Here is a 12,006-nt window from a genome sequence, read left to right as displayed (position 1 = left end):
TTGCCTTGCTTTATTTCCTTTATTCGATTCATCATCACTAATATATGCTAGCATTATCTTATATTCTTATCCGATCCGTATCTTATTCTAAAATGTGTATCCATATTTCATAGTCAGTCAAGGAAGAGAGATTCTTTCATCCTCTATATAGTACAAAATTCTCACTCCTTTATTTTAGTTATATGTATCTTTTCTCTTGTCAAAACCAATTTTTTAAACCAAATTTGGATTGGTCTACAGTTAGTTGATTAGTTAGTTTACGATTTTGTTACGTGTACACCAAAATTAATTATCAGTATAAAATATATGTTAAAATATAAATATACATTAAAAATAAATTAAATTATACTTGTATTTATATACAAATTTTAGTGTATAAATAATATTTTTATGAAACTGTGGAGACAAAAAATATTATTTTCTTTGGGTCATGAATACCAAAAATATCAACATTTTTCGGGTTCAACTCTTATCAGCCCGGATATTTGGGCCAATTAAATGGGCTCTATTGGGTCACAAAAAAACCTTTTTTGCAACGAGAGGAATCATGTAACCAAAAAAGAGTGAGGAAACAAAGTTTGCGACCATCAGCGAGCTGCAACAAAAAGAAAAATCTAACTCCTCGCCTTTCCCTGTCCCAAAAAAAAAACTCCTTGCCTTTCATCGCCGTCGCCGGCAAAATTCGTCGGAAATTATGAAGCTGAAGCAGTTGGAAGGCCTCCTCGGTGGTCTTGACCAGTTCCCAAACCCCAAGGTTTCTTTCTTTCTCACTTTCATAGTCACTAACTTCTTTTTCTGATCACACTTTTCTCTGTGTGTGTGTGATGAAAGGTGGAGCTTGAACAGTACCCAACGGGACCCCATATAGCTTCTCGAATGCTCTTCACGGTATTCCCCTCCTTCCAATCTCGTTTTTTTTTATTATTAGTAATATTATTTATTCATTTTCTTCTGCCATGTTTGGTACTGAACTTTGGTTCTTCCTTCTCCCTTATCTGTTTGTGTACGTTAAAGGTTCGTACTTTACTCATTAAAGATGTCTTTTATATATGTAATTTGCTTGTTTTGTGGTGGAAGTTGACCACACCCCATTTTTATGCTACATTTCAAATACTCGAATTACATTTGGTGTGGCTATTAATATATGATTAAGGTTTGTAGTAGCATCTTGAATTATTTGAGTGATTTTCTTTGTGCATTATTGATGCTCCGGGGATAAGTTCTATTACTTGCAGTAGGAATTGATAGGGAGGGTATTGTAGTAAATTAATCAGTGTAATGGTGTGTATGTGTAGACGTGTAGTTTGTGAACTTGAATAAGGTTTCTAAAGGTAAATTAGTAAAATGTTCTGTTTTTTCAGTGGCTGAAATCTTGTTTGCTTTATAATCCATATGAATCAGGCAGAAAATTCTTTTGAGGACATAAGTAACAAAATAGTGGCTGACTTCGGATGTGGTTGCGGTACGTTAGGTGTTGCAGCTGCTCTTTTGAGTGCAGAGTGAGTTCAATCCTTTCCCTGCTACTTTTGCAGGATCGTTTACCGGATCGTCTTATTTTAGTTTGTCATTTGCTTCCTGGTATTATGCTGTCTAAACTTGAGTGACATTAGAATCAAATTTGTTATAGTTAACTCTAAACTTGTGTACTACTAGTATTGTATAGAACGAATCTATAGTTTCCAAGTTTGGAACTGTTCAGTGTTTCATGCACATGGTCACTTAGCAATTGTTTGTAGGTAATCAAATAATAAATTCTGAAATTCAAAATCATGTTTGACAAACGGCAATGGCTTACAAAATACATATTTTCGTTTTCTAAGATCAATCCTGTATTACATATCTAATATTCTCTTGATTTGTGTTAGCATTGATCAGACATGTTCTCAGCATTGACATTGATCCAGAATCTCTTGAAATAGCATCTCTTAATGCTGAGGAACTTGAGGTATTTTATATCTCTGTTGAATATTATTCTAAATGATTACAAAGGTTTCACATTATCTGAGTCTCTTGTTTGAATTAAACAATAAGATTTGGTGTATTTTGAATATTGTACATCAAGGCAAAGTGTCTTGAATGAATAAAGCTTGGGATACTGTTATAATAGAAAAAGATGAAATAAAAGTTGGTCAATTATATGCTGTAGATGCAATAAATGGAATTTTTCAATAATTATTTAAAGGTTGGTTATTAATAATTCATACACCATTCTTTTTTATTTAATTAAAACTTCAGGTGGATATGGATTTTATTCAGTCTAATGTCATGGACTTGAGGTGGAGAGGTAACTTTCCGTTCATTCCATCCCATTTTATGAGTTCATGTATTGAACAATAACCTTTGTTATAGAAAATGTTTAAAAATTGGATTCGTATCTTAATGGATTTATAAGATTGAGTTCTATGTCGTAAGCCACCAGTTGATTTCAGGAAGCACGAGTTTAGAAGTAAAATATGGAATCTTGCATTTGTTGAATGGCGATATTTGGGGCCAAGTTGTTTTCTTTGTAGGGAAGTTAGTCTATGTTTGAACTCTTGTGGTTTTGCAGCACTGCCTTATCACTTTTAATTATGTGTACTAAAAATGATTTTCATCGTCAATCTTGACACTTCATTGGCATTTTGGAGCAACAACAGTCTGAATCGAAGCCTTGTTGCCTGGTGCAATTTGCTGCACTTCTCTCCTTTCTTTTCTGGATTTTTGTTCTTAGATGGATATGGAAAATTGATTCTTGTTATGTCTCCATGATCTCCAGTTGAGAGTGTAATAGTTCAAACAACATTGCTGAATGAGTTCTTAGCTTCTTATTTATATGGTAACATCAAAGTTTTTAAGGGTATTCATGGTATAACTTGTAGGCATTATATGCTATTTGAAGTATTTCATTTAGTGTAACTAACAGGTTTATACGATTTTCTTGGTCCATACTCTAGGCCAAATTGTTGATACAGTTATCATGAATCCTCCTTTTGGAACTCGGAAAAAGGGCGCAGATTTGGACTTTCTCAATGTTGCTTTGAAGGTATTTTACTCTATAAACATAAATATATAATTGATGGGTATTTTAATTTACCATGTTGCAAATATTACTACTTTGTCAGGTTGCTTCTCAAGCTGTTTATTCATTGCATAAGAGTTCCACAAGAGAGGTATGTTTTCTGAATCTTAAATACTAGTCTTGTTATTAGTAATTGAGTTCTGCGAGCCTTGTCAGATCGATATTGAAGAAGTCTCTGATCTTCCCATTCCAAAAAGATGTCATTAGCATTTTTTTTCCTGATCCTTTGCATTAACACATTTTATCCTTTTTCCGACCTTCTATTGATACCATGGGTTCAATTTTTATCTAACCGCAGCATGTGAAACGAACAGCTTTAAGAGATTTCAACGCTAGCAATGCCGAAGTTCTATGTGAGGTGAGGGAGGTTACTGTGTATTAGATGTTTAAGTCATATAATAATATTTGATTTTTTATCTCCAAATTGACCTTGTTTTTTATCGAAATTGTTTGTGTAAATTGTTGTCTCTTAGAAAATATGGGGACCAATATCAAGACTTAGGTCACCTAAACAACCTGATTCTTTCATATATTTTCTTGTTCCAGTGATTCATGGAGTAGCCATAATTATGGACCTGCATCTTGTAAGCTGTAACTGATTTTCCCCCCTTTGCTTTGACAGCTTCGATATGATCTGCCGAAGCTATACAAATTTCATAAGAAGAAAGAGGTAGACATTGCCGTTGACCTCTGGCGTTTTGTCCCAGGAAAGCATCAAAGCTAAAAGGCATTTGGCACAGACAAGTATGATTAAAGGAGAAAGTTTGTTGTTGTTGTTTTTTTTATTTTATTTCCTAGTTTAAAATGCTCTTGCACATTAAGTAATGATTCCTTTATACTTGTGCGTATATGTGAATTCAATAGTTGAGGAAGGATCCTCTTGTCATGAAATCAAATGACTTTATGAATCTATAAAGTGTGGGGATTTCTTATTGAAAATACTTGATTTAGGGCAATATTCTAATTTTGTGTGCTTAATTATCAGTGCTATGTTATCCATGACAAGAAAAGTAACTCTGGTTGAACTTGTTTTACTTTCATTGTGTAGATTCCAGTAAATAATCCAAATGTGATTAATTTCACTCTTGGCCTTACATACCTCATTTTAGAAAAGCCAAATCTAAACAAGGTAGCTATCCTTTTCAAAGTTTTTGACAAAATGCATGGTTGAAAACCAGACCGAACTAGCTGATTTGATTGGGTTAACTGAGTCAGACTGAAATAATAAAACACGAAATTATTTTATAAAATAATTGTATATATTTCATACATATAGATTATTTTATTATATCCATTGAACCTATAGTTCTACCCATTCAATTTTCAAAACCTTGATAAAATGGTCATTAACATTACAAGTATGGATTATGAACTATTGAATATCAGACAGTATTGAAACTGATGATTCAAAATTGAGAAATGCATCAACTAGTTCATATTTTCAGCTTACAAACTCATAATTAACAAAATATATGGTCCTCGTGTATCTCAATGTAGATACAGATCAGTAAAAAGAAAATTGTGTCCATGCCGATTGCACATTTGGTTATTATGAATAAACAAATTTGCTCTCTTCAAAATTTGTTTCACCCTGATGCAAACCAAGCTTCACATGCTATTGTAAATTGCTACATTGCTTTATGGCACTTCTCTTCATTCTATGCCTCTGGTTCTGGTTTTGTTTCATTTTCAGCACTCTCCCCAAGAGTGAACTTAACAAAACGTCTTACTTTAATGTTCTCTCCAATGGAAGCTACACTTTGCTTCACCAAGTCCTTCACCAAGACACTGTCATCCTTAATAAAAGGCTGCTCCAGAAGCGCGAGCTCCCCAAGCCTCTTCGTAACCCTTCCCTCGACGATTTTCTCTCTGATGTTCTCTGGTTTTGAAGCTAGGTCCTCTCTCTGCATCTCAATCTCCTTTTCCTTTTTCACAATTTCCTCCGGAATATCTTCAATGGATACATACTGCACCTGTGGGCAGGCCACGATTTGCATCGCAAGATCATCAACCAACTCCTTGAATTTCTCACTTCTACCAACAAAGTCAGTTTCACAGTTCACTTCAACTAGTACCCCAATGCGCGAGTCGTGAATGTACGAACTGATTCTGCCTTCGGCTGCTAGCCTGCTGGATTTCTTGTCGGCTGTTGAGAGACCCTTCTTCCTGAGGTATTCTTGGGCCTTTTCAAGGTCCCCTCCGGTTTCGGCAAGAGCTTTCTTGCAGTCCATCATTCCTGCTCCAGTTTCCTCCCTTAGTTGCTTGACCAATGCAGCAGAGACTGCAACTGTTGATTGCCTGCAGCAGAATGTGAAACAATTTAGGACTTGTAAGGCATCAGTTTTCTTCTTACTTGGGATTTGGCCATGTAAACTCTAGAGTAAATATGTATAAACATTAAACAGACATGCACATATACCATCTTCGTTTAATCAAAGATAACATTAAAATGTAGGGAGAAAAATACATTCTTGAAAAACCTAATATTAAACAAAATAACCTTCAATACATATAATCCATAATACACATTTTTTTTGGCTAATTCTAAAACTTGAATCGGAGACCTCTTAGAGTATAAAACATTTACTTAACTAATTTTACACTTGTTACACATTTAATTTATAAAAAGGTGCATTAAGAGGGACACTAGTGCACATTAATACACTAGTTTTCATAAAGAGAGTAACTTATATCATATGTGACTACAGAAGCGAAGAAAAACAAGTGTGTTATACTGTTGCTTCCACCCCGTTATTATTGAGCTGGATCAAGTTCCTCTAAAGTGAGGAGGTTAGTAAAGTGAGAAAGTAAGTATTTAATCACTCTTAATTAAGATAGTGCGAATCACTTTATCACTTTACTACTTCTCACTTTAGAGGATCTTTTTCTAATGTAAACCTACATTTTAGTACTTCAAAGATTTGTAGCAAAATGAGAAGCCATTAACATAATTATGCAATTTTTAGCACCATTAAGTTCAACTCAAGTAGATTCTTTCCTGAATTTAATTTGTGAAAAGTAATAAACTGCTTACTTTTGTTCAGTCTCCTTGGCTTCCACGGCAGCTGGTTGCTCTTTGGCTGGTGTAGGAGCTTCTTTTGCCGCAGTTTGTGCAGCTACTTCGGCAGCAAAATCCTGGCTTTTCTTCTTCAAACCCTCTCCGAGGTTGAACCTCACAAACCTCTTAACTTTGATATTTTCACCAATAGTTGCAATAGTCTGCTTGATCCAGTCCTTTACTACAAGTTTATCATTTTTAATGTAGGGCTGCTCAAGCAATGACAGCTCCTCAAGTCTTTTTCTTATACGCCCTTCAACAATCTTCAATCTTATCTGCTCTGGTCTTGACAAGAGATCATCTTTCTGCATTTCTATCTCTTTTTCTTTGTTCACAATTTCCTCAGGAACATCTTCGGTGACAAGATACTCAACTTGAGGACACGCGGCTACTTGCATGGCTATGTCATCAACCAGCTCTTTGAAAATTTCGCCTCGGGAGACAAAATCGGTCTCACAGTTTACCTCTACCAAGATACCAATTCGGCTGTCATGAATGTAAGAGCCTATTCTTCCTTCGGCGGTTACTCTGCTTGCTTTCTTTTCTGCGCTTGATAACCCCTTCTTTCGAAGATACTCTTGTGCTTTAATAATGTCCCCTCCAGTCTCGGAAAGAGCCTTTTTGCAGTCCATCATTCCAGCTCCTGTTTCTTCTCGAAGTTGCTTTACAAGTGCCGGAGATATAGTTGCTGCACTCCATAAGAAAGGGACAGGAATTTTGCTATTAGACATCCTATGTGAGAATGCGAAGCAGAACATACAAAGGCTGGAAAACCATGAAATATCAGTGTAGGATTGTTGGTCAAAGTTCTGATCTATTTAATATATCAAAGTTAGCCCATTGATCAACATTGAATTGCGAAGCATGTGCATTGATTGACCTAAACTACAATAGGACCATGTTACATTATATCCAATCACAAATAGTGAAACAATGTAAAAGATGGAAAAATGAGAAGTCTAAGTATACATGTAACGCACAGCCATGATATGTCAAATTTATAGCAACCATGCAACTCTTCACCTATTATATACTTTACTATATCCGAAATGCTTTAGAATTTCAAATTTGAAATTTTGACAGTAAAAGCTAAAATGCATGTACAAGCTCAAGTATTTTTGTGATGTTTATGCCAATTTGACACACAAAAACATGTCGAATGCCACAGGATGCGAATAAGATGAAGTTTTAACCTTTAGTTGAGGTTTGATCTGAAGCATTAGTGCCATCTTGTCCATTAGAATTAGAAAAGGTGCTGCTTTGCTCAGATGCGATTGCAACTTCTTTATCTTCAACTTCTGCATCGATGGAAGCCTTCACAACTTCAGTGACAGGACTTTCAGGAGAGGGAACTTGATCTTTTTCTTCAGTTCCATCTGTTGAAAGAGGATTAACATTTCAAGACACACTCCCTTTTATTGTCTTTAACAAAGATACAGATAGGGGGGGGAATTCTGCTTGATAAATATGCCAATATAAAATAGCTTCAGTTAGATCAAAATAACTCATTGGGATCACATTCAAAATGAAAAGAATGAATCACATGTACTGTGATTAATAGAGAGCATAAATTACGTTGACCTCCCTTGACATTATGCGATAGTGTACACAGCACCCTTCCTTGATTTGTTATGCTTACAGTTACCTCCCCATGAAAGATCAAAATCACGTTTATAGAGGAGATAAGTGTCACATAACCAAACCTCAAACAGTCTAAATCTCGAGGGAGATTAGTGCATACTTTTACAAATGGCAGGGACTCAGGTAAAATCAATATATCATATAATCTCTATGAAGAGGTTAGTTAATATATAATGTATGGAGAGAAAATAAACACTAATTCCAGAGAACTTACAACCAATTTTATTAATTCATTAGACGAAAGCAAATTAGACAAGCAGGAATTGAAAAGAAATTGAATCATAACCTGTATTCGAGCTGTCCTCAGGAGACAACTCGCCATTTTGTCCAATCAAAACAGTATCAACGTCTTTGTTCTCGGGAACAGTTCCATTCTCTGTGGCAGAGATTTGCTCTTGCACATCTTCTTTAGGTTCATCAATGAGGTTTTCCACAACCTCAGTGGCAGGACTTTCAGGAGAAGGAATTTGATCACTTTCTTCTGTTCCATCTGTTTTTAATTAAATGGGGAAAAAGAAAATCCTCCACTTGTTAACTATGCTAATAATGATGAGATCAATTGTTCCAGTAACATAAAAGTATTTCATTGTGATCACACTGAAACAACAGTGGTGGTCTAATATCATGTAATATATAAAGATAAATATAACAATTTTAATAGAAAAGAAATTGATGCATAACATTTGTTCAACATCGTCATCTATTTATGATGCAATGAAAATATTATTCAATAATTAATAAAATAAACAGAATGCTCTTGTACATGCATGTGCTATAGCACAAAATATGTTTGATTTCAGTTACCATTTTGTGAGTGGGCTTACAATCAGTATTACCACATATAAATATAAGTAAGGCATAGAACTAGACATGGATTTGTTCAGCAGAGAAAGTGCACAGAATACACAGAACCTGAACTTTCTTGGAAAACTGGTGCACTTGATACATCACTGACGGTTGATGCTGAAGCAGCAACTTCTTCCTTTTCATTAGAACTTTGTGATTCTTTTTCCTCTTCTGCAAGATCAACTCCACTTTCTACAATGTTCTCATTAACAATGTCAACGGACGAGTCATCTTTTACATTGCTTTCTGTGTCATCTGCCTGGATAGCTTCATCGATAACTGTATTTGTGTTAGATAGATTCTCAGCAGTAGCCAAACTTTCGGAAGCCACCTCTGTTTCCGTCTCAGTGGTAACATCTATACCTGAAGTTGGGATTGAGACATTGCTTTCGTCATCCACAACAGCCTGTGCACTGGCTTCTACGTCTTTCTCACTTTCAGAAACATCATCTTCAGCAAGCTTTTCTGCAGCATTAGCCAAACTTTCGGAAGCCACCTCTGTTTCCGTCTCAGTGGTAACATCTATACCTGAAGTTGGGATTGAGACATTGCTTTCGTCATCCACAACAGCTGTTGAGGAACCAGCCTGTGCACTGGCTTCTACGTCTTTCTCACTTTCAGAAACATCATCTTCAGCAAGCTTTTCTGCAGCAGGAACATCTTCTGTCAACTTACCTGCACTTTCTGGTTCAACCTGCACATCAGAAACATCTGACACAGTTTCCCCCTGCTCGACAGCTCCCTCGATTTCTTGTGGAATGCTTTTAGTTTCTGGTTCCTCAACTTCATTTTGACTTTTGTCCCTCTCATCCAAAAATGCAGCAATATCCTTATTCTTACGAAAGGCCAAAGCAAAAGGATTTGTTGCAGTGTGTGTAACCCCTTGGCCAATAAGTGAGTCTGACTCTATAACATCTTCCTCTTTCTTCATAGTCAATGTTACTTGTCCTCTATTTGTACGCAAAACACGTACGTCGACTTCTTGACCAACCTCCAGTGATGTGGTTCCCATAGCACTCCCAATTTCATCCAATTCCTCCGATATGGGTAGAAATCCTTCCTCCCCTTCAGGAAGAGATATAAAAGCACCACTCCTTGTCAAATTCTTCACTGTACCTTGCAAATCCTGCCCTTTGACGAATTTTGTGCTTTTCCTCGCAGCATCTCTCTTCTGACTTGGTTTTGGAGTGCTCCTCTTCCCAGGTTCAGGTTTATTGGTAGTATTAGTTGGTGTATCTTTACGTTGCTTACTAGGGGCAACATTTTCACGCATAGAGAGAGAAATACGCTGAGTTTCGGAGTTCACTTCAACAAGCTTCACCTTCACTTCTTGTCCTAAAGAAACAACACTATTAACATCCTTAACGAAGCTATCACTTAACATAGAAACATGAACAAGCCCATCTGTGAAAGCCCCAAAATCAACAAAGGCACCAAATGGCTGGATAGATTTTACTTTCCCGGTAAAAGTTGCCCCGGGAATTAAATCCTCATTCTTTACCGGAGGCATCTCACTTTTCCTTGGGGGTCTTGAACGTCTGGATTTAGCTGAAGCAGGATTAGCATCAGTCTTAGAAGATGAATCTTCAGTTGTTCCAACTTCATCAGGAGGAGTTCCATCAGAAACTTCATCCGTCACAGTTGAACCTGGTTCCTCTACTACTACATCTGTTTCCGTGGCTGATATGGAAGTTCTTGATTTTTTATGAAAACTGCATCTCCTTGTGTTATGTGAAAATACTCCACTGGCAACAAATGAGGGTAAGCGATATCTCCAAGTTGATGATCCTTGTTTTACGGAACTCCTCGGCAAACTGAGCCTGGTTGAAGAATTACTCTTCCTTGTCGAAAAGGCAATTCCAGGAACTAGCGAAACATTGCCGACGGAGCATGGGATTACAGAATTCATGTTGGCTTAAATTGTAGAACTTAGTATATATATATCAAAATCTGTTCATATTGTGTTACCTTCAGAAAACATATTAAAGATGTGAATTGTCAGTATGCCTTACATCAGAAGCTATATAACAAGTATCCACTATATATGAAAATAAAATAATGACGCTTTCGGATAGAAATCATTTAATTGGTTCAGCAACCAAAATCTTACAAATGCATAATCCACAGGACATAACAATCATGAGTAGATACTAACACTGGCTACATCAAAGTTGGCATAACCCCATGGAAAACTTAACATTGCAGCGTAAGAGTTGATATTAGAAAGATAGTCAATTAACTCTTCAACCTACAAGACAAATTCTACATACAAAGACTTCAATTTCGTCTACGCTAACCCGATGAATGTGGTTAATGGTGATATAATTTTCTTTACAATATTTTATATTAAGCTTACACATGATTTATATACATCTTATCACTTCATTCAAGCATGATGCTTAGAAATGTTCAAACTCCAAGTCCAATTATTTTCTCCATCAAAGTCATTTTCGAAATAAGAAAAGCACAATTATCAACCTGGGTATTTGAAATTCCATCACAAGTCACAATGTAGCACAACAACATGATGCTAAATGACACCACATATCAAAATTACCATGAGTTAAGTACAATCTGAATTTCCACCTCACAAATTATATTCTTTTAAATTTTATGAAAAAGAAAAAGAAAGATAGGAAAGTGTAGACTGCAAATAATGCTTACAACTAAACCAAATAAATCAATAAACAAAGCTTTATTTATTATTTTTTTTTATCAATTTCATAGAGCAGCAAATCATGCAGATAATTGATGAGACCATGAAACCTCAGAGTGCTTCAGCAAAATTAGAAGCTAGAATAGTGAATTAAGCTAGAAAAAGCACCATCCTTTTTTCCAATTTGCTATAGATAGAGCTTGCAACAGTAACCGAAGTTCAATTAAGCAATGAAAACACATCACCAAAAAAACCACAGTGATAAGAAACTTCACAGGCCAAACGGAAATATTAACAAGCATCAGTGTGTGAAGCAGAAACAGTACCTAGGAAGCTTCAAAGGGCCAATAAAAATTTTCACAGAAAGTTGGGTCCCTGAAGTTCAGAAACACAAGAAATTGCAAAAACGGAGTCTTTATGGTGCAACTGGGAATGGGTGTTGACGATAAAGTGGGGAAGTGGAAGGAGGGAAATGAATGGCGAGGCTTTAAATCCTTATCTTCGTGCTGAAACGATGTTCTTCTTCCTCTGTTTTGTCTTCTTCTTCCTTTTGTTCTGCTCAATGGGCTTCTTCAGCTTAGAGACAGGCCCATGTATATATGGCCCATTGAGTTGGTATTTTGGGCCTTTATCGTAGTACAATCTCTTTTTGTTAATATCGTAGCACAAAGTTAAACAGCAAATAACATTGGGCATCAACCAACTTGGGTTAACCGACAAAAAAAAATCAACTTAAGTCGGTCGACT

At 36.0% G+C, this 12,006-nt stretch overlaps 2 protein-coding genes across 2 annotated transcripts; one reads left to right on the top strand and one right to left on the bottom strand.

Moving 5' to 3' along the window:
• The first annotated feature begins 554 nt into the window (after positions 1-554).
• LOC130982053 (uncharacterized) lies at positions 555-4,092 on the top strand. Its single transcript, XM_057905898.1, has 9 exons — positions 555-754; positions 832-888; positions 1,402-1,499; positions 1,876-1,945; positions 2,236-2,284; positions 2,934-3,022; positions 3,102-3,149; positions 3,357-3,416; positions 3,681-4,092. The coding sequence occupies exons 1-9, from the start codon at positions 695-697 to the stop codon at positions 3,780-3,782; spliced, it is 633 nt and encodes a 210-aa protein (XP_057761881.1). The 5' UTR covers positions 555-694; the 3' UTR covers positions 3,783-4,092.
• A 286-nt stretch (positions 4,093-4,378) lies between these two features.
• Positions 4,379-11,762, bottom strand: LOC130982052 (polyprotein of EF-Ts, chloroplastic). The gene is made up of 6 exons (XM_057905897.1): positions 11,586-11,762; positions 8,670-10,571; positions 8,044-8,247; positions 7,310-7,492; positions 6,093-6,804; positions 4,379-5,356 (listed from the first exon to the last, which is right to left on the bottom strand). Exons 2-6 carry the CDS (start codon positions 10,510-10,512, stop codon positions 4,717-4,719), a joined length of 3,582 nt encoding a protein of 1,193 aa, XP_057761880.1. The 5' UTR covers positions 10,513-10,571; positions 11,586-11,762; the 3' UTR covers positions 4,379-4,716.
• Positions 11,763-12,006: the final 244 nt, after the last annotated feature.

This window comes from Arachis stenosperma, chromosome 5 (assembly GCF_014773155.1).
Source record: "Arachis stenosperma cultivar V10309 chromosome 5, arast.V10309.gnm1.PFL2, whole genome shotgun sequence".
NCBI classification, from domain to species: Eukaryota; Viridiplantae; Streptophyta; class Magnoliopsida; order Fabales; family Fabaceae; genus Arachis; species Arachis stenosperma.
The sequence above is the reverse complement of the archived record's forward strand: the minus strand, read 5'-3'. Positions and strand labels throughout refer to the sequence as shown.

What these genes read in the sequence shown, in the direction of transcription:
- LOC130982053 (XM_057905898.1), top strand. Translation starts at nt 695, where the DNA reads ATGAAGCTGAAGCAGTTGGAAGGCCTCCTCGGTGGTCTTGACCAGTTC. An exon ending in CTTCTCGAATGCTCTTCACG is followed by an intron (nt 889 to 1,401) that starts GTATTCCCCTCC and finishes CATATGAATCAG; the next exon opens with GCAGAAAATTCTTTTGAGGA. An exon ending in GCTGCTCTTTTGAGTGCAGA is followed by an intron (nt 1,500 to 1,875) that starts GTGAGTTCAATC and finishes AGCATTGATCAG; the next exon opens with ACATGTTCTCAGCATTGACA.
- LOC130982052 (XM_057905897.1), bottom strand. Translation starts at nt 10,512, where the DNA reads ATGAATTCTGTAATCCCATGCTCCGTCGGCAATGTTTCGCTAGTTCCT. An exon ending in AGTTTTCCAAGAAAGTTCAG is followed by an intron (nt 8,248 to 8,669) that starts GTTCTGTGTATT and finishes AATTAAAAACAG; the next exon opens with ATGGAACAGAAGAAAGTGAT. An exon ending in TGAGGACAGCTCGAATACAG is followed by an intron (nt 7,493 to 8,043) that starts GTTATGATTCAA and finishes CTCTTTCAACAG; the next exon opens with ATGGAACTGAAGAAAAAGAT.